This window comes from Mustela lutreola, chromosome 1 (genome assembly GCF_030435805.1).
Source record: "Mustela lutreola isolate mMusLut2 chromosome 1, mMusLut2.pri, whole genome shotgun sequence".
Classification (NCBI taxonomy): domain Eukaryota; kingdom Metazoa; phylum Chordata; class Mammalia; order Carnivora; family Mustelidae; genus Mustela; species Mustela lutreola.
In genome coordinates, this window is record NC_081290.1 from 236,833,649 (window position 1) to 236,853,027 (window position 19,379).

The 19,379-nt window shown below is 47.3% G+C and overlaps 1 protein-coding gene across 2 annotated transcripts; it reads left to right on the plus strand.

Annotated features, from left to right (window-relative positions):
* Positions 1–273: 273 nt before the first annotated feature.
* On the plus strand, positions 274–11,373 carry CCKBR (cholecystokinin B receptor). 2 transcript variants are annotated; one of them, XM_059134615.1, is made up of 5 exons: positions 276–532; positions 8,922–9,173; positions 9,319–9,571; positions 9,858–10,030; positions 10,235–11,373. In XM_059134615.1, the coding sequence occupies exons 1-5, from the start codon at positions 382–384 to the stop codon at positions 10,771–10,773; spliced, it is 1,368 nt and encodes a 455-aa protein (XP_058990598.1). In that variant the 5' UTR covers positions 276–381; the 3' UTR covers positions 10,774–11,373. The 2 variants fall into 2 exon arrangements, with proteins under 2 accessions (XP_058990606.1, XP_058990598.1); XM_059134623.1 differs by lacking the exon at positions 8,922–9,173 and having other exon boundaries at positions 274–532.
* The last annotated feature ends 8,006 nt before the right edge of the window (positions 11,374–19,379 follow it).

Genomic DNA, 19,379 nt, shown 5'->3' on the forward strand with positions numbered 1-19,379 from the left:
CGCACACACTCCCAAGAATTCCTCCGAACCGGGACGGTGGTGAAGGGGAGTGGGCGGGAAGGAGATCTCTAGGAGAAGACCGGAGACAGAGAGTAGGGAGGGGGCGAGCCTGAAGAACAGTCCTGGTGGGTGGGGGGAGTGTGGATGTCCTGAGCGTAGGAGGGGGGCGGAGAGTCACCTGGCGGGACCGAGGCCGACTAGCCTGGGAGGGAGGCGAGCCTAGGCGGGGCGAACGGAGGAGGAGCGGCGGGGCAGGGGCCAAGGTTGGGGGCGGGGACCAGGCGGGGCGGAAGCCTCCGCCCGAACCGCGGCGGGAGCAGGTGGAGCCGCAGCAGGAGCCCTCCGGGCCGAGCGGAGGGAGGCGGTGGCTGGGCCAGGGCCATGGAGCTGCTAAAGCTGAATCGGAGCGCGCAGGGGTCCGGAACCGGGCCGGGGGCTTCCCTGTGCCGCCCGGGGGGGGCCCTCCTCAACAGCAGCGGTGCGGGCAACCTCAGCTGCGAGCCCCCTCGCATCCGCGGAGCCGGGACACGAGGTGGGTGCCCCCCTAAACCCCCTCCACCAGCTCCTCCTTGCTGCACCCCACACTGATAGTGGCCCCCATTGCCTCCTCAAACGCCTACACCATCCCTTCATAGTACTCCCTCTCAGTCCCCAAACAGCTCCCCCGACACTTCTGCCCTCTCCCCCCGCCCCCGCCCCCACCCCAAGGCTCAAAAAAACTCCCATCACAGCTTCACACCTCCTGATAAGAGCCCCTTCACGCCCCGGTCTCCGGGCCGCACCCAGAGCTACTGGTCACCCCCAAACACATAACACAGAGACTCCTTCTAGACACAGACGGTCAGGAAGCAAGGACCTCCTCTTCTTGCCTATCCTCCAGGTCTCTCTTCCTTTTAAATCCAGTTCCCAGAGCCACAATAGGGAAGGAAAGAAAGAAAAGAAGGCAAGACTGGGAAAAAAGAAGAGGGCTGGTTGAGAGAAGGAGCACTATGGAAGGCTTACATGGGAAGTTAGAGTTATAATCTCCAGTGTCCCCCACCCCAACCCCCAGCCTTCCCAGAAGAGATCTTCAAACCTGAGTTAGGCTGGACACTGGGGGCTGCTCCCTAGAGCTGCATGTCTCCATTTTACTCCTCCTCAAATCCTCCTGCCTCCCAAGGCTGGAATTCTAATCAAGCCACTGTCCCCTCTCTCTTTTTGTTTTCAAGTCCCTTCCAAGTCCCTTCTCCAACCTGCCTCTCCTGAGGTTTCTTCCTCTTAGAGCCTGACTTCGCCCTTTGTCTCCTATCCCTTGTGCCACCACCTCCCCCCGACCCCCACTGCTTCCACTTACTCAGTCCCCAAAATGACTTTCCCTCCTCCCACAGGCCAACAGCCGCATTTTCTTGATAACCCAGCTCACTATAGATGTTTTCTCTTCCTGCACCTTTTCTTTCCTTAAATGTCTTCTGGATACCTACTGTTGTAGCTGGGCTAAATGCTGGGGACACAGGAATGAAAGAGACCCAGTCCAGACCAGACCCTCATCTGTCCATAGTCAAGTGCAAAGGGGAGACAAACCAGTGGGAAAATAATAGCATGAGAAGTCCCAGGAGAGCGTCTGAATTGTGGGCACCCAAGGAGATGGAATCCAAGAACTTCCTAGACGAGGGAGCCCAGGACCTGGGTCTTGAAGTAGGGAGTTCAGTAGGCAGAAAAGGAAGGAGGGGGATTCCAAGAGATGGAACAGTGCTGAGCATAAGGAAACTATTCCATGTTCAAGAAAGGAAAATGAGTATTTGAGTAAATACTTGAGTATTTACCCCCACAAAATAATGTATGTTTTCTCAGACTAGTTGTTATACACTCTCACTTAGATTCTTTCATTCAACAAATATTTATTGAACCAGAGTTAGTGCCAGGTACCAAAATGAACAGTTTCTATTTCATGGAGCTCACAGTTTAGTGGGAGAGACAGACAAGCAGGGAATTGCAGCACAAAGTGGGATTGTGCCTTAGGAAGGCTGTGGGAACAAAGAAAAGGAGTCCTAGCCTAGCCTAGCTTAGCCGTGGGAATCAAAGTTGGCCTCCTGAGGAATAACTGAATAAAAATAAAAAAGACGAGGGAGAGCCAGATACATGAAGGGGCCAGAATGGCCAAAAGCATTCTAAGCAGAGGAACAGTATGATGAAGCTCCCAAAGTTTAAATCGGTGGTACTTCCCTTCAGTGTGTCAGTTTCTGAGAGCCTGAAACACACACCATAAGAGAGGAAAAAGCAACACTCAGGATTAAGACCAGCCTAGAGGGTTTGCGAAGAGCTTCACAGACCTGGCTAAGCAGTGTGAATTTTTTTCTAAGATTTTATTTATTTATTTGAGAAAGCAAGCACAAGCTGGGTGGAGGGGCAGAGAGGGAGAAGCAGACTCCCCACTGAGCAGGAAGCCCCATGACTCAGGGGCTCTATCCCAGGACCCTGAAATCATGACCTAAGCCAAACACAGACACTTAACCCTGAAAGGGATGGAGCCACCGAGGCACCCCAGGAGAGTAGATTTTTATCCTGAGGGCAATGGCAACTGCTGAAAGGCTCAGTAGTACAGCCTGAATACGTTCTGTAGTAGAGAGGATGGATTGGAGTAGAAGACATGAAAGGTGGGTGTTGGGGAGACAGTTTAGAAGACTAAAAGGTGAAAGACGATGTGGGCTTAGACTAAGGTATTTGCAGTGGGGATGGAGAGAAGTGGGTGGATTTGAGAGACACTTCTGGAAGTGGAAACAATAGAACATGGTGATTCATTAGAAACGGAGAGGGAGGAAGAGGTCAAGGGATGACATCTCGGTCTCTGACTTGGACAATTGGATGGATGTTGGTGCTATATCATGAGAAAGAGAAGAAAGGGACAGAAACCAGGTTTGAAGGAGAAGATTATAAATTCAATTTGGAATCCACTGAGTTTAAATGCTGGTAATATACCAAGGTGGGATTGGCCAGTGAGCTGTCAAATCTTATGGTCAGGAACTTAGGGGAGAGGTACCAGCTGGAAATATAGACCTGAAAGGTCTTTGCATAGAGGAGGTAATGGAAGGCATGGGAACAGATAAAGTCATACAAAGACTGTGCAGGCTGAAAAGAAAAGAGGTCCTAGGACAGGATCCTGAAGAAGACCGATACTTAAAAACCAGTGAAGGAAGGAGAGCCCATGACGAAACCAAGAGAAACAAGAAGACAAGGAAAAGACTTCAAACAAGATGGGATAAGTGATGTCAAATGCTGCTGCTATAAGTCAAATAAGGACAGAACAGCATCCTTCAGATACAGTAACAAGGACCTCCTATCAAGGAAGCTTTATGGGTGTTAAGGTCTGGCTACAGTAGGTTGAAGTTTGGGACAGTGGGGTGGGGATTCTGAGAAGTGAACCAGGGTGTGTAGACAAAACTTTCCAAAAGTTTGATAGGGAGAGAGAGGCAAAGAAAAAAATAGGATAGTGCTAGAAATAGCATGGGGTTGAGGAATGGTGTATGGGGTGGGGGAGTTGTCTTTGGGTGTGTGTGTGTGTGTGTGTGTGTGTGCGCGTGCACACACAGTAGAGGCAAGAGTCTTTTTTAAATGCCAAGAGAGAAGAAGACTGAAGGTACAGCTGAGAGCAGGGATAGTCAACAGAGCAGGGGACCCTGAGAAAGTATAACATGAAATGATTGAGAGCACAGGTGCAAGAATTGGCCTTGCTCATCTGGATGTTGTTACCCACAGAGTTAGTTGGCTGTTGCCCAAGCAGTCAGAAGTTACCCACAAAGACCATTAGCCTCTCAGTCAGATATTATGCCCACAGATGCTTGTTAGCCAGGCTTACTCCAGTGTTACCAGTAGAAATGTAGATTTTATTCACATTAGTCTTTTTTTTTTTTTTTTTTTGGAGATATATTAGAGAGAGAGAGTACATAGGCACACAGGGCGGGGAGGGGGGGGTGGGCGGGGAGAAGCAGACTCCCGGCTGAGCAAGAAGCCCGGTGCAGGACTTGATCCCTGGACCATGGGACCATGACCTGAGCGGAAGGCAGACGTTCAGCTGATTAAGCCACCCAGGCGCCCCACCCACATTCGTCTTACCTGTTACCCACACAGACCTGAGTGCTAATGCTCACTGGGTGCTGCCCACTGAAAAAGAGATGTCACCCACAGTTCCTTGAACATTGCCCACATTATTTAGATGTCACTCATCCACCAAACACACTTGCTTTCATTTTATCATCCACACATAGATATTGCCCGTGGTCCCCTAAACAACCTTTTCCAGGTACTACTTATAAAAATCACAGGCGTTACTCTCACGCATTCAGATATTATCCACAAAGACCCAAATGCTACCTGTGTTCGCTCAGGCGCTCAGCTACTGTACTCGGTCAGATTCGTATCTCAGCTAACATCTTAACGTGTTAACATCTCACATCCATTCGCACTTAATTATTGCCCACACATACTTGGATATTACTTCTGCTTACTCAGCTGCTACCGTCATCACTTGGATACTCCCCCATTCACATTCAGACCTCTGGATGTAATCCATGTTTCCTGAAGTTGTTATCTACAAAACGAGATCTTATCCATAAACGTATCTACAGATACTACTCTCGTTCACTCAAATGTGACAACTGGCCTACACAACCACTGCTACAACCACAGCAGCACCTACACGAACATTGGAACCTATGTTACGACACTTGCTCGGATATTATCTAAACCTACATGTATCCCCCATTCAATCAGGCATTACCTACAGACACCTAGCTGTTACCCTTCTCACACCTTGTCCACAAAAATAGGTATTACTCTCACCCACCCAGGTATTATCTCAAAAACTAAACTGTTACCCAATTTACACTCTGATATTAACTACACATCCTTCCACATTATTTCTGCTCCCTCAGTTAGTACCCCATATGCCCAGCTATTATCTACAATCAGATGCTACCATGCTCCCACAGACACATAGGTATTACCTTGATGTCTGTGTTCCTAACATACCAGTGGAAGGCAGAATTCGAGGCATCAGCAGCTTCAGTGTCATTTCTTATAAAGTCCTGATTTTTGTTTTACAGCACATTATCTGGATTTTTGTGCTTATACTTCTCTGCCATCATCTGGACAGAACAAATGCAGATTCCCTAGACCCCAGAAGCAGAAATGAGCTGTCACGGTCTTCTGAGTTCTCTGGCTCAGCAGGACAATGCCCACAGGTCATATCTATAATATTAGATAATAGGCATGATATCTGGAAGGTGCCTCTCCCATTCTTCCACCTCTACCTTAAGTTGCCAGTTGTTGAAGCCACTGTGATCACTCCTATTCCACCACACAAATGCACAGGGATGCATAAATACAGACAGAAATACACACACAAGTCTTCCTTCCAATTGCTTTTTTGTGACTTTTGAGAAAACTATTAGACTTTTATTTATTTATGTATGTATGTATTTAAGTAGGTTCCATGCCCAGCATGGAGCCCAACACGGGGCTTGAACTCACCACACTAAGATCAAGACCTTAGCTAAAATCAAGAGTTGGATGCTTAACAGAATGAACCACCCAGGCATCCTACTAATAGACTATATTTACAGTAGTTTCAAGTTTACAGGAAAACTGAATGGAAAGAACAAGGAGTTCTCTCTCTCTCACACACACACACACAATTTCCCCTATTTTTAATATTTATATTAAGGCAATACATTTGTTATATTTGATAACCTAATATTGATATATTGGCAACTAAATTCCGCAGTGTACATTAGGGGTTCACTCTTTTTGTTATATATTCTATGGGGTTTTTAAAAAATATTTTATTTATATATTTGACAGAGAGAGATCACAAGTAGGCAGAGAGGCGGAGGGGGGGGGGCGGAAGCAGGCTCCCCGCTGAGCAGAGAGCTCAATCCCAGGGCTCAATTCCAGGACCTTGGGATCATGACTTGAGCCAAAGGCAGAGACTTTAACTCACTTTGCTCCCCTATTCTATGGGTTTTAACAAATGTGTAATAACATCTAGCTACCATAGTACCATACAGAATAGTTTCACTGCTCTAAAAATCCTGTGCTCTACCTTTTTGCCCCTCCTTCCCCCTCCTCAGACTCCTAGTTCTAAGATTTCTTTTTCACTTCTCCTAACGGTTCAACAGCAAAGACTTGGAGAGATAGCGGTGGCTGGAAGGTGATAGCTGGGAATGCTCAGCAAAACCGCAAAGTGCTGGGCAATTTTACTGGGACTCTAGTTTTCTGGAGACCCACGCAAATTGGGACCTTCATAAGGGTGGGCATAGTCTCATTTTTCTGCTCCACCAAGTTCAAGGATACACATGGGACACATCAGTTGGATGAATGAATGAGAAAGGTGCTTTCTATACTTTAGAGTGCTGTACCAACTTGAGGTTTGGTTATTGATTCAAGAATTAGGAGCTGAAGGAGTGCCTGGGTGGCTCATTCATTTAAACGCCTGGCTCTTGATGTCAGCTGAGGTCGTGATCTCAGGGTCCTGGGATGAAGTGTGGGCTTTGGGCTCTATGCTCAGCAGGGAGTCTGCTTAAGGATTCTCTCTCTCCCTCTCCTTCTGTCTCGCCCCCTCTTCTTTCTTTCTTTCTCTCTCTCTCTCAAATAAATAAATTCTAAAAAAAGAAGAAGAAAGAAAGAGAAGAAAGAAAAATAAAGCAAGAACTATTTGAAAAGAGACATCCCGGGAAGGATCTGAGAAAGATGATAGAACTAGAGAGAGTAAGGAAAGGGCTGGGTTGGGGGAAGAAGAGTGGACTGAGAAGAGACACAAAAAGTACAGGATAGACTACCAGCTCTTTTTTGGGTCCAAAGACCTCTCTGACAGAGCTCTCCCTCATAAATGTTCTTTATTTACACACACACACCCTTCAGATTTGCTACACATAAGCCCTCCTTGCAGAGAGGGTGACATGCATCTCCAGAGAAACAGAGACAGAGACGAGAGGGCATGCTGGAGCTTTAGAGGCACAGAGGTGAAGCATGAATGGAGAAAGAAAGCAGGTGCATTTGTGTGGAAAGTGACAGTTTCATCCAAAATCCATTAGCCAGCATGTGTGAACACCTCCCATATGCAGAAAATATTACTCTAAGTGTCAGGGGTAGGCTGAAGAACAAGATGGGCCCTGCCCCCGTCCTCAAGAAGCTCAGAATCCAGTGAGGGAGATAGAGAGTTAAACATAATACAGTGAGCAATGCCACACTGGAGTACACAGAGGCAGGAAGAGGCACTGAGATTGAGATTTGATTGGGAGGAGGCAGCATTATGAATGACAGAGGGGTGAGGAATTAGTAGGAGGCAGAGCATTTTAGAGATCTGGAGACTCGGCTGCCATTCCAATTCAGCACCTTACTACCTGTGTGATCTGAGCAAGTAATGTCACTGCTGGGTTCTGTTCAGGGATCTCTTGTAAACAGCGTGCACTGGATGCCTGAAACTATTTCTGAGTAAGTTGGTTATTGTTATGAAAACAGTTTAATTCAGAGCCTACGGCAAGAGTCAATGTATGGGGTTGCAGAAAGGGGGGGCTACCCCTCTGGGCCCTTCCTTCCCCACAACCTGAAAGGCTCTGTCTCTCTGCCCTCTCTCCCTTCCAGCTCTAGTCTCCCTCATGCTGAGGCCATGGGTTTGAATGACTGAGTCCAGTTTAATTCAATTAAATTTCATTTGGGCCTCCTTGGCTGTGATGAATCCATCCCCCAATAGACAATGACACAAATGAATGGGGTCAGCCCTCTGTCTAGCCCAACAACACCAGTGTCACCTCTGCGAGCTCCCACAGCACTTTGTATATTCTTCAGCATCACTCCTTATCACACAGTGTGGCACTTAAATCTGTCTATATATCCAAGTTTCCCTCTAGATCATGGGCTTGCACATGGCAGGGAATTTGTCCCTAGGGCCTGCATAAAGGGAGTCCTCTGTTCCTGTTTGTTGAGTGAGAATGAATGTTTGGAGATCATTAAAATACAAGGCAGAAAAGAAAAAGCATTCTAATAGATACCTAAGGAACACGAATGGGTTAGAGGAAGGAGAGATTAACTCCAAATGAGGCATCTAGAAAGGCCTTACAGAAGAGGGGGCCATTCATCCCAGTCTTGAAGGGCAAGAGCGAATAGGAATTTACCAGATACAGAAAATGAGTTTGTGATGGGGGCTGGTGAAAGAACATTCCAGGCTGAGAAATCCATGTTAGCGAGGGAGGAAGTCATGAGTGTGCATGAAGCCTTCAAGAAACTGAGTCATCGGGTGGCTTAAGTGGGTGCTTTGCAAGAGGAGATGAGCGGAGGAAGAGGACAGTTCTCAGAGGATCTGGAAGACGTGCCAGAGGAATGCAGACAGTACAGAGCAGGTGAAGGGGTTTGATTTTTGTGTGTGTGTTTTGTTTGTTTGTTTTATTTTTAGACAATAAGGACATGACCTGACCTGTGTTTCAAAAGGTGGTGGGTGGTCAACAGTGCCAAGTGCTACAGGGAGATCAAGTAAAATAAACTGAGAAGAGACCTTTGGATTTGGCAGTTAAATCTTCATGATCTTGGGAAGAAGTGTCCAAATGGTCATGGAGGAGACAGATGGGGCACTGGACTGTAATGGACTGAGGGGTGAATGAGGAGATCCAGATAATCCTTTCAAGAAATTGAGCTGTAAGGAGAAGGGAGATTTTGGAGCAAAGCTTGAGAAGCGACAAACTTTCTCAAGGAGGAGTCAAGCCAATTTCACTAAGCCTCAAGGGGTTAGAAGCCTGGAGGATTCAAGTTCGCTACCTACCGCGTGGGAGGAGGTGTTCCTGGGAGGTAGAGGGATCTAGCTGGGTAGCCCAGGTGGGGAATAAGTGGGCTTGGAGGGTCTGGCTGAGAGAGATCCAGACTTCCTACTGCCACTTCTCCCTTTTCCTACCCAGAACTGGAGCTGGCCATTAGGGTCACCCTTTATGCAGTGATCTTTCTGATGAGTGTTGGAGGAAATGTGCTCATCATCGTGGTCTTGGGACTGAGCCGCCGCCTGAGGACTGTCACCAACGCCTTCCTGCTCTCACTGGCAGTCAGCGACCTCCTGCTGGCTGTGGCTTGCATGCCCTTCACCCTCCTGCCCAATCTCATGGGCACGTTCATCTTTGGCACAGTCATCTGTAAGGCGGTTTCCTACCTCATGGGTAGGTGAGACAACCCCCTGCCCCTCCCTTTCCTAAAGTCCTTGCCATACATAATGGGTCTTTCCCTGTGGGGATTGAGAAAATCACACTGGTTGAGTGTGTGATACAAGTTTCCTAAGTGACCCCTTCCTCTTCTCTTGTTTAGGGGTGTCTGTGAGTGTGTCCACACTGAGCCTCGTGGCCATCGCCCTGGAGCGATACAGTGCCATCTGCCGACCACTGCAGGCACGCGTGTGGCAGACGCGTTCCCACGCAGCTCGTGTGATTATAGCCACATGGATGCTCTCTGGACTGCTCATGGTGCCCTACCCAGTGTACACCGCGGTGCAGCCAGCAGGAGCCTCCCGTGTGCTGCAATGCGTGCATCGCTGGCCCAATGCACGTGTCCGCCAAACCTGGTGAGGGTGCTCATTACCTAATCCTGGGAATTCTCTTCTCCATCTCCATCAGCTGCTTACTACCGGTCCCCAGAATCCTCCTCCAATACTCCAATTACCTTTCCGCTCCCACCACCCTGATTCCCATTTGGCGCCGCTCCCCAGTTCTCTAGCCCTTCCCGGCAGCACCCCCAAATCTTACTTCTACCCCAGGGACCTGCTCACCAGCCCTAGAAAGAATCCCTGGCTCTTACTTCATCGCTGATTCCACGTGGACAGATACCTGTGTGATGTGCTCTGTCTCCAGGTCGGTACTGCTGCTCCTGCTTCTGTTCTTCGTCCCGGGTGTGGTTATGGCTGTGGCCTACGGACTCATCTCCCGCGAGCTCTACTTAGGGCTTCGCTTTGATGAAGACAGTGACAATGAGAGCCAGAGCCGAGTCCGAAGCCAAGAAGGGCTGCGGAATGGGACGGGACCCGGTGCGTGAAATCCAGCCACCCAACCCCACCCCCACCCCCCCACCCCCTGGCCTTGGGAAGCAGCGGCGGGGCCTAGGTGGGGTGGAGCAGAAAAGAGCCAGAGTAGGCAAAAAGGCTGGAACTAGGGGTCTGGTGGGGGTGGGGGTGGGGCTGGAGGTTGAGAGAACTCAGCCCGAGGCTCTGACCACCATCCTCTGTGCCCAGGTCCCGCCCACCCGACTGGGCGTTGCCGGCCGGGGAATGGGCTGGCTGGCGAGGACGGTGACGGCTGCTACGTGCAGCTTCCGCGCTCCCGGCAGACCCTGGAGCTGTCCGCGCTGACCGCGCCCACTCCTGGGCCAGGATACGGCCCCCGGCCCTACCAGGCCAAGCTGTTGGCTAAGAAGCGCGTGGTGCGGATGCTGCTGGTGATTGTTGTGCTTTTTTTCCTGTGTTGGTTGCCACTGTACAGCGCCAACACGTGGCGTGCCTTCGACAGCTCTGGCGCACACCGCGCACTTTCAGGGGCGCCGATCTCTTTCATCCACTTGCTCAGCTACGCCTCAGCCTGTGTCAACCCCCTGGTCTACTGCTTCATGCACCGTCGCTTTCGCCAGGCCTGCCTTGAGACGTGTGCCCGCTGCTGCCCCAGGCCTCCACGCGCTCGTCCCAGGCCTCTTCCCGATGAGGACCCTCCCACCCCTTCCATTGCTTCCCTGTCCAGACTGAGCTACACCACCATCAGCACACTAGGGCCTGGCTGAGGCGCAGAGGAGGAGTGAAGGCTGAGGCGGGACACCCCCATTCCTACAAGCAGGGACCCATCCAGACACACAAGAGACACACACCCACTGAGACCCAAAAGCATGGACTAATCCCAGTGCTCCTGCACATGCACACACACGCACAGTTGGCTTACCTGACACAAACCAAACTCCCACACGGGAAATTAGGTACACTCTTGATCTGGGACTGAGCCCGGCACACACAAACATGGCACTGACCTTAGACATACACACACACAGCATCCCTAGCAATGGACTATCTGTACTTAGCGTAAACGCACGGAGGCTGGCCTGCCTCTCATATACACACAGTAATGGCACTGATGCTTTAAGGCTCCGGAGCCCGGCACGGTACCAAGTCCTGAGATGCTCCAGGCCACCCTCACTTTGACCTCACAGTGCCCTTCCCCATTTCAGCACTGAAAATACCACCCAGCCTAATCTCACACCTCCTTGACCCAACAGGCTGTTCTGCACTGAAAAGTCCCTTCATTCCTTTCCAGTTCCATTCTATAGCCCTGCCCCTCTTCCCTCACCCAAACTCTTTGAGAAATAAAAATGACTTGGCTTCCTCCTGAACTTCCTTTCTGGACTTTTTCTGGGGGGCAGATGAGGGGCACAGGGTTTTGTAAAATACTCCCTGTCAGGTCCCTCTTCCTGCTGCTCGCTCCTGTGCATGACCACCTGCCAAGAAGCCCATGGTCTGAGGCTGGAGGGGGATGTGGGGATTTTCTCTGGGTCGTCATCCTGGACTCACCTAAATGCCAGTGTCATACACTGTAGCTGGGCGTAGGGGTTGCGGGAGGATATCCATGATATATGATATATATCCTAGCATATTCTCCTGAAGCTGTGCCACTGCAAAGATACTATATTAATAGATACTTACTCAAATTTAATTGACATGGTATGAGGAAACACGGTATAATAAGCCTCGGTTTATTCGATGTGTATTTGCAACACCAGGGTTCAGAGCACGATAGGTGTACAGAGGTTAAAGAGTGGGACATTTTTTATGCACTCTTCTCTGCGTCGGAATCTGGCTAAGCTTCTGCCTGTGGAAGCACCTTTACTGGCCAGCAACAAAGCAGGGAGTCGGATACTGGATCCAAACAGGAGGAATTCCAGAGCCTGGCCCCCTTTTGATTGTTAAGACTGATCCAGCCCCAGAAAGAAGCAAGAGACAGCAACATCATCCCTCCACACACACACACAATGACAGGGAAGAACAGATGTCCTCACCAGAGAATATACATGATAATCAGAAATACAGTATGTTGGGAGGCTTTCTTGACACTTCGTCTTGTAACAGATGGGGAAACTGAGACTCAGAGCAGGAAAGAAAGCTGTTCAAGATCATACAATAAATTAGAACAAGGCAGGAAAAAATCGTACTGAAGTAGACACTGAGCTGGAGATGGGAAAGAAATCATCAGGAGGCAGACTTAAGTTTTGTGAGGCCTGGTGCTAATAAAACTGGGTGTCTTTTTTTTTTTTTTTTAAATGAAAAAGAATAGAAAATGCTAGGACACTGACCAGGGCCTTGGAAGGTGCCTGTGCAATGAGGAGCCCTGAGATTCAAGGCTCACTGACCTCACAGACAATACCACCTCCAACTCCTCCCACTAACTAGGCTGGACAAAGGCTGGGTGGAGTGAAGGACAGGGAGAAAGGAGAGTGGTCTTCTGTTTACCAGTGCTGAGGCTGCTCCCATCCATCAGTTCTACAGGGCCCTGGGCTGTAAGAGGCAGGACGCAGGAAGAAAAGGAGGGAGAAAGCGTTCCAAGCTGTCAACGACAACAGTGCTGGTTAAAAATAGAATCCCAGCTGGTCTGACTTGCTGAAGGCAAGATATTGGGCCTTTCTCTCTCATGCCAACTTTTCCAGAGGGTGGAAATAGGGTTGCTCACAGGCTTTGCCACACTCGCAAGGAGATTGCCTTGATGATGCTGCTCTACTGTCAGCCCCTCCAGCAGGGGCCTGGGCTCCTGATGACCACCAGATGGCAGTGGGAAGCTCCATGGGGTAGGGCTCCAAGTCCAGCCTCAGCCTGGAGTGTGAGCTGAAGTCCTGTGGCCCAGGGCTAGCGTAGAACCTAGCACAAAAGCACGGCCTGAATAACATGATTTCACACATAGTATGGCCCTTTGGTCTACAGAATACTTACACACCCATCACCTCCATCTCCCCACCCCCACCCCAGGCCCTGTCTAGTGACCTGATGTGGAATCTCAGGGACTTCCCTTCCATTTTCTATCTCTTGAAATCTGTCAAACATTTCAGATCAATTTAATATCTATGTCTCTACAAAGTCCTTTTTGGTCATCCTCACAAAGCTTATCTGATCCTATAGTACTTACTGCTTTCTCTCTTCAGTCATTCATTTGTGCTCCTGCCTGGTTTCCGATACTGGGCTGGGAACAGCGTGATGTGGTGGGAAGATGACAGAGCCTGGGCTGGAAGGCAGGGGTGACAGAGGGGAGGATGGGAAATCTAGCACTTCTCGGGGCCATGTGACAGGCATCTTACATACACCAATTCACTTCATCTCCTACAGAATATTTCTCTTAGACAGAAGAGGAGGGTGAAGCTGAGAAAGCTTAGTGGAGTTACATGAGGTCCTGCACTTGGAATGTGGGCAACACTGAGCGCGGGTGGTGCCTACCTCCAAAACCTTTGCTCTTCCCAGCCATGCTGTGTTGTCTTTGAAGCCTTAAAGACCTGGGTTCCAATGGGCCTGACCTGCCTTTCAAAAGTTGGGTGATTTTGTGCAAGTTCTCTCAGTGGCTCAGTCTCAGCTATTAACCAGGGATGATTACATTAACTTCTGTGATATGTGACTTACAGTAAGAAATATACAGTCTTCATCCCCTTTCCTGACACAGAGCTTCTAAAACCCATGGAATTTCCTAAGTGATGAGAGCCAAAAAGTGCCTGTTGACAAGTTAATGTGCTAACTTTCCCAAAGGTCCTAGGTCACTTTAAGAATGGGCTGATTAGGGGCGCCTGGGTGGCTCAGTGGGTTAAAGCCTCTGCCTTCAGCTCAGGTCATGATCCTGGGGTCCTGAGATTGAGCCCCACATCGGACTCTCTGTTTGGCAAGGAGCCTGCTTCCCCTTCTCTCTCTGCCTGCCTCTCTGCCTACTTGTGATCTCTGTCGAATAAGTAAATAAAAACAAACAAACAAACAAACAAAAAAGAATGGGCTGGTTGCAGTGACATATCTGACATGGGTTAGTCTCCAAAATCTATAAAGAACTTACCAAACTCAACACCCCAAAAATAAATAATCCAGTTAAGAAATAGGCAGAACATAGTATCCAAAATCTATAAAGAACTTATCAAACTCAACACCCAAAGAATGATCCAATCAAAAAATGGGCAGAGGACATGAACAGACATATCTGCAGAGAAGACATCTAAATGGCCAACAGACACATGAAAAAGATGATGCTCAGCATCACTAGGCATCAAGGAAATACAAATCAAAACCACAATGAGTTACCACCTCACACCGGTCAGAATGGCTAAAATTAAGAAGTCAGGAAACAACAGGTGTTGGCAAGGATGCAGAGAAAAAGGCATGCTCCTACACTGTTAACAGGAATGCAAGCTGGTGCAGCCACTCTGGAAAACAGTATGGAGGTTCCTCAAAAAGTTGAAAATAGAGCTACCCTATGACCCAACAATTGCACTTCTGGGTATTTACCCTAAAGATACAAATATAGTGATCCATGAGGGTACGTGCATGCACCCCAATGTTTATAGCAGCAATGTCCACAATAACCAAACTGTGGAAAGAGCCATAATTTCCATCAACAGACGAATGGATAAAGAAGATATGGTACATATATACAATAGAATATTATGCAGCCATTAAAAAGTTGACAAAATCATTCCATTTGCAATGACATGGATGGAACTAGAGGCTATTATGTTAAGTGAAATACATTAATCAGAGAAAGATAAATATCATAGGATCTCACTGATATGAGGAATTTGAGAAACAAGACAAAAGATCATAGGGGAAGGGAGGGAAAAATGAAACAAGATGAAACCAGAGAGGGAGGCAAACCATAAGAGACTCAATCTCAGGAAACAAACTGAGGATTGCTGGAGGAGAAGGCAGTAGGAGGGATGGGGTGGTTAGGTGATGAACACTGGGGTACGTGCTATGGTGAGTTCTGTGAATTGTATAAGGTTGATGAATCACAGACCTGTACCCCTGAAAAAAATAATACATTATATGTTAATCTAAAAAAAATTAAAAAACTAAAAATAAAGGCCAAAACACATAAAGACATTTTTCCAAAGAAGACATACAGATGGCCAACAGACACATGAAAATAAGTTCAATAGCACTCATCATCAGGGAAATACAAATCAAAACCACAATGAGGTAGCACCTCACACCTGTCAGAACGGCTAAAATTAACAAGACAGGAAACAACAGATGTTGGTGAGGATACGGAGAAAGAGAAACCCTCTTATGCTGTTGGTGGGAATGCAAGCTGGCACAGCCACTCTAGAAAACAGTATGGAGGTTCCTCAAAAAATTAAAAACAGAACTACCCTATGATCCAGCAATGCATTACTAGGTATTTATCCAAAGAATACAAAATTCTGATTTGAAGGGGCACCCTGATGTTTATAGCAGTATTATCAACAAAGGTTAAATTACAGAAAAAGCCCAAATGTTCATCAATTGATGAATGGATAAAGAAGTGGTACACACACACACACAATATATATATACATATATATATATATATATACACATACACATACACACATATATACATGTATATATATTTATGTGTATATATACATATGTGTATATATGTGTATGTATATATCTGTAACAGAATATTACTCAGCCACCAAAAAGAATAAAATCTTTATAGAGGGCACGGATTGCATGGAGCACTGGGTGTGGTGAAAAAATAATGAATACTGTTTTTCTGAAAATAAATAAATCAATTTAATAAAAAAAAGAATAAAATCTTGCCATTGTAATGATGTAGATAGAACTAGAGGGTATTATGCTAAGTTAAATAAGTCAGTCAGATAAAGACCAACCATATGATTTCATTCATATGTGGAATTTAAGAAACAAAACAGATGAACATAGGGGAAGGAGAAAAAAAGAGAGAGAGAGAGGGAAGCAAACCACAGGAGACTCTTAACTAGAAAACAGAACCAATGGAGGGAGGTGGGTGGGGGATGGGCTAAATGGGTGAGGAGCATGAAGGAGGGCACTTGTGCTGAGCACTGGGTGTATGTAAGTGATGAATATGTAAGTGATGAATCACTAAATTCTACACCTAAAACCAATTTTACCATGTATGTTAACTAACTAGAAGTTAAAACATGGGGGGGGGGGGAGATTGGACTGGTTGCCAAAAGAACCAATCAGGTGATTGGGGGTTAGAATTTTCAGTCCTACTCTCTGAGCTTCAAGGAGGGGAGGTAGGCTGGAAATTCAGTTCCAGCACCAGTGGTCAATGGATTAATCAATGATGCCTACATAATGAGGTCTCTGTAAAAATCAAAGGACAAGCTTTGGACAGCTCCCAGGTTGGTGAACACATGGGAGATTGGGGAGGGTGGCATGGAAGACTTGGAGATGATGTAGAAGTTCTGTGCTCTTTGCCCAGACCTTTCCCATGCATCTCTTTCATCTGGCTGTTCCTGAGTTATATTGTTTTATAATAAGCTAGTAATCTAATAAGTAAAATGTCTCGAGTTCTGTGAATGCTCTAGCAAATTAATTGAATCCAAGGAAGGGATTTTGGAACCTCCAATCTATAGCCAGGTAGAAGCACAGGTGACAAGTTGGACTTAAAATTGGCATCTGAAGTAAGAGGACCATTGCATGACTAAGCCCTGAATCTGTGGGATCTGACACTATCTCTAGGTAGATAATGTCAGGATTGAGTTAAGCTGTAAGGACATCCAGCTAGTATCAGAGTATTGCTTATTGGTGTAGGGAAAAGAATACAAGGTAATTAGTGTCAGAATCGTAACTCACACTGCCATTTACATAATTACATTTATGCCAGTTACATAAAACAATGCTCAAAGGGCTTATCATTGTAGCAGGCATATAGCATAAGAAGGGATAGACTCAAGATTGCTTTAAGACCAACATGCAGGAGTAGCACCAGGAAATAAGATCCTCTACAGAGGGCATCCCCAACTCAGGGGAGCAGAATGCTGCGTCCAATAGGCTTGGGACCTGCTAAGAGATGGTATTAGAACATGGTAGACTCAGAATTTGAATCCTGATCTGCTTGACCCCAAAGCCCATGCTCTTTTCACTACACATCCTGACTCTGATCTGCCAGAGAGATCATTCAAGGCTGGGGAATTGGGAGCAATTGGGAGCCACTCTGGACTCTTCTCAGGGTTCAAAGTAGAAAAACAGGTAAGTCTATAATTCTGCAGACCTGGATCCTTCAGCAAGCCCCACTTCTGGAATTACCATCTCTGGAGGAAAGCCCCTGAAGATTCACTTCCCCAAAACAAGAGGGGCAACTGTTCTGAAAATCTTACCCCCCTCAAACGTTCCAAGAAAGCAGGTTTCCTAGCTAAGTCTCAGATATGGGGTCAAACCAGAGAAGAGGAAGCATCACAGCGAACATGAACAAAGGAGGACGTTAGGCCACAAGCTGACCCCTTCCATAGTCAACTCAAGCCAGGGTCTTGGTTAGTCAGGTCTGACTAGTGAGAAGCAAGGGATGTTTTATGGGAAGACTTTGTTCCTCCCAGTTACTTCTGGGAGAGGACAAGTGAGAGGAGAGGAAAGCAAGTAAAAGGTTGAGGAAGAAAGCAGGTTCAGCTGGGGTCAAAACGTTGTTGCTGGATATAATGCCTAAAAGAGGGACCTCCTGGAAATGGTACCTCTTATGGTAGATTCTAGCAGTGTTCCTTTAGCTGCGTACTGTTCTCTGAGGCTTATTCCCTATCCGTCAACCTAAGGAGGCCCTTAGTCAGCCAGATTCTTTGTGCATTTTTGCACCATACACAAAGATCAACACCTTCCGCTTGGTAGGGCCCTGTCTTTTAGAAATAGAATCTAGCCCAGCCATGTAGCCACAATTTGAGGGAAGGACATAGTTTACTAATTAGGCCCACTGGAGGAGTACTTTGTCTTAACCAAACAGTTTTGAACCTAGGCATATAAACACTAAGAGATAAGACCTCGAAGGGCTCTTGAGAAATAGACATTTGAATGATAAGGCTGGCTTGAGTGATAAGGCTGTCCAATTTCCCAGCATGAAACAAGCTCTGAGCAACATAAGAAAGGCAGAAACACAAGATTCCCAGTCAGATACAAAATCCCATCTAGGTTTCAAGAAACAGGACCACAACATCATGTGTGGGCAGGGAGAGGCAGGTGCAAAGACCCCACCTGGACAAGGGTAGAGCCTTCAAGGTGGGACTCAGTTGGTGGACAGGGGGTAAACCCCTTTTCTCGAACCAGAAGCAACTCCCTAGTCTCTCCAAATTTAGCAGAATTGGTCATCCCTGGAGTAATGAGCAACACTCCCCCGGGCTGCCTAGATGTGTGGACCTCAAGTCCAGCCCAGAAAAGGCAAGAGCAGGAGCAATGGGGGGGTGGGGTTTGCGGCAGAAAAGTCTGGTTTTAAGCATGGAATGTTTAGTTATGGCGGCTGGAGAGATGGAGGGACCTCCACACATGTCAGGGAGGAGCTGCACCCACCAACTTGGTATAGTGATGCAGACCCAACCAGAACTAGACAACAAAAGTGGGAATCTGGTCAGAGGAGACCAAAAAGCAGCTACACTGTAGGGAGCTAATGCCAGTTTCCTTGTGAAAATTGGTCTCCCTGGAAGGATCTTGTACCCAGTCTACTTCAATGCCCCTTACTAAGTACAGAAAGATTAGTGTTGATTGGTTACTTTCCCTTTCTGAGCCTCAGTTTCCCTCATCTGCCAGTGTCCTTGACCTGGGGGTACTTCATGTCTTGCTATGTAGTTGTGAGGGTCACATGAGATGGAGCAGCTATCTACCCTGGAAAATGTACAAGCCCAGGAGGATTGTTAGAGACCCTGAGGTACTGAGACAACTGTAGCACCCACTTCATCTAACCTAAAGTAAGAATAATACTGAATCGTAACATCATGTGATAAAGTCCGATAAACCTCTGCCTTCCCCGTGATGAGAACTCCAGAGACTGTTAAGTGTCAAACCCTGATTTACCTATAATTTTTATTAGTAATATACGTAACACTAGTTCTACAACATTAAGATAAATAGCAGTCCCCAGTCTGCTGCCCTTGACGCTCTCCATTTTTCCTTCTCCGGAAGGAATCATTCTCAAATCTTTTAGCTATTTTTTTTTTTTTTTAGTATTTAATCGTATTTTTTTTTTAAGATTTTATTTATTTATTTGACAGACAGATCACAAGTAGGCAGAGAGGCAGGCAGAGAGAGAGGAGGAAGCGGGCTCCCTGCTGAGCAGAGAGCCCGATACGGGGCTCGATCCCAGGACCAAGATCATGACCTGAGCCGAAGGCAGAGGCTTTAACCCGCTGAGCCACCCAGGCGCCCCTTATCC

Bases quoted from the DNA above. Each gene is read 5' to 3' on its own strand.
- CCKBR (XM_059134615.1), top strand. From the start codon at position 382: ATGGAGCTGCTAAAGCTGAATCGGAGCGCGCAGGGGTCCGGAACCGGG. The intron at 533-8,921 runs GTGGGTGCCCCC...TTTCCTACCCAG, and splicing joins CCGCGGAGCCGGGACACGAG to AACTGGAGCTGGCCATTAGG. The intron at 10,031-10,234 runs GTGCGTGAAATC...CTCTGTGCCCAG, and splicing joins GCGGAATGGGACGGGACCCG to GTCCCGCCCACCCGACTGGG.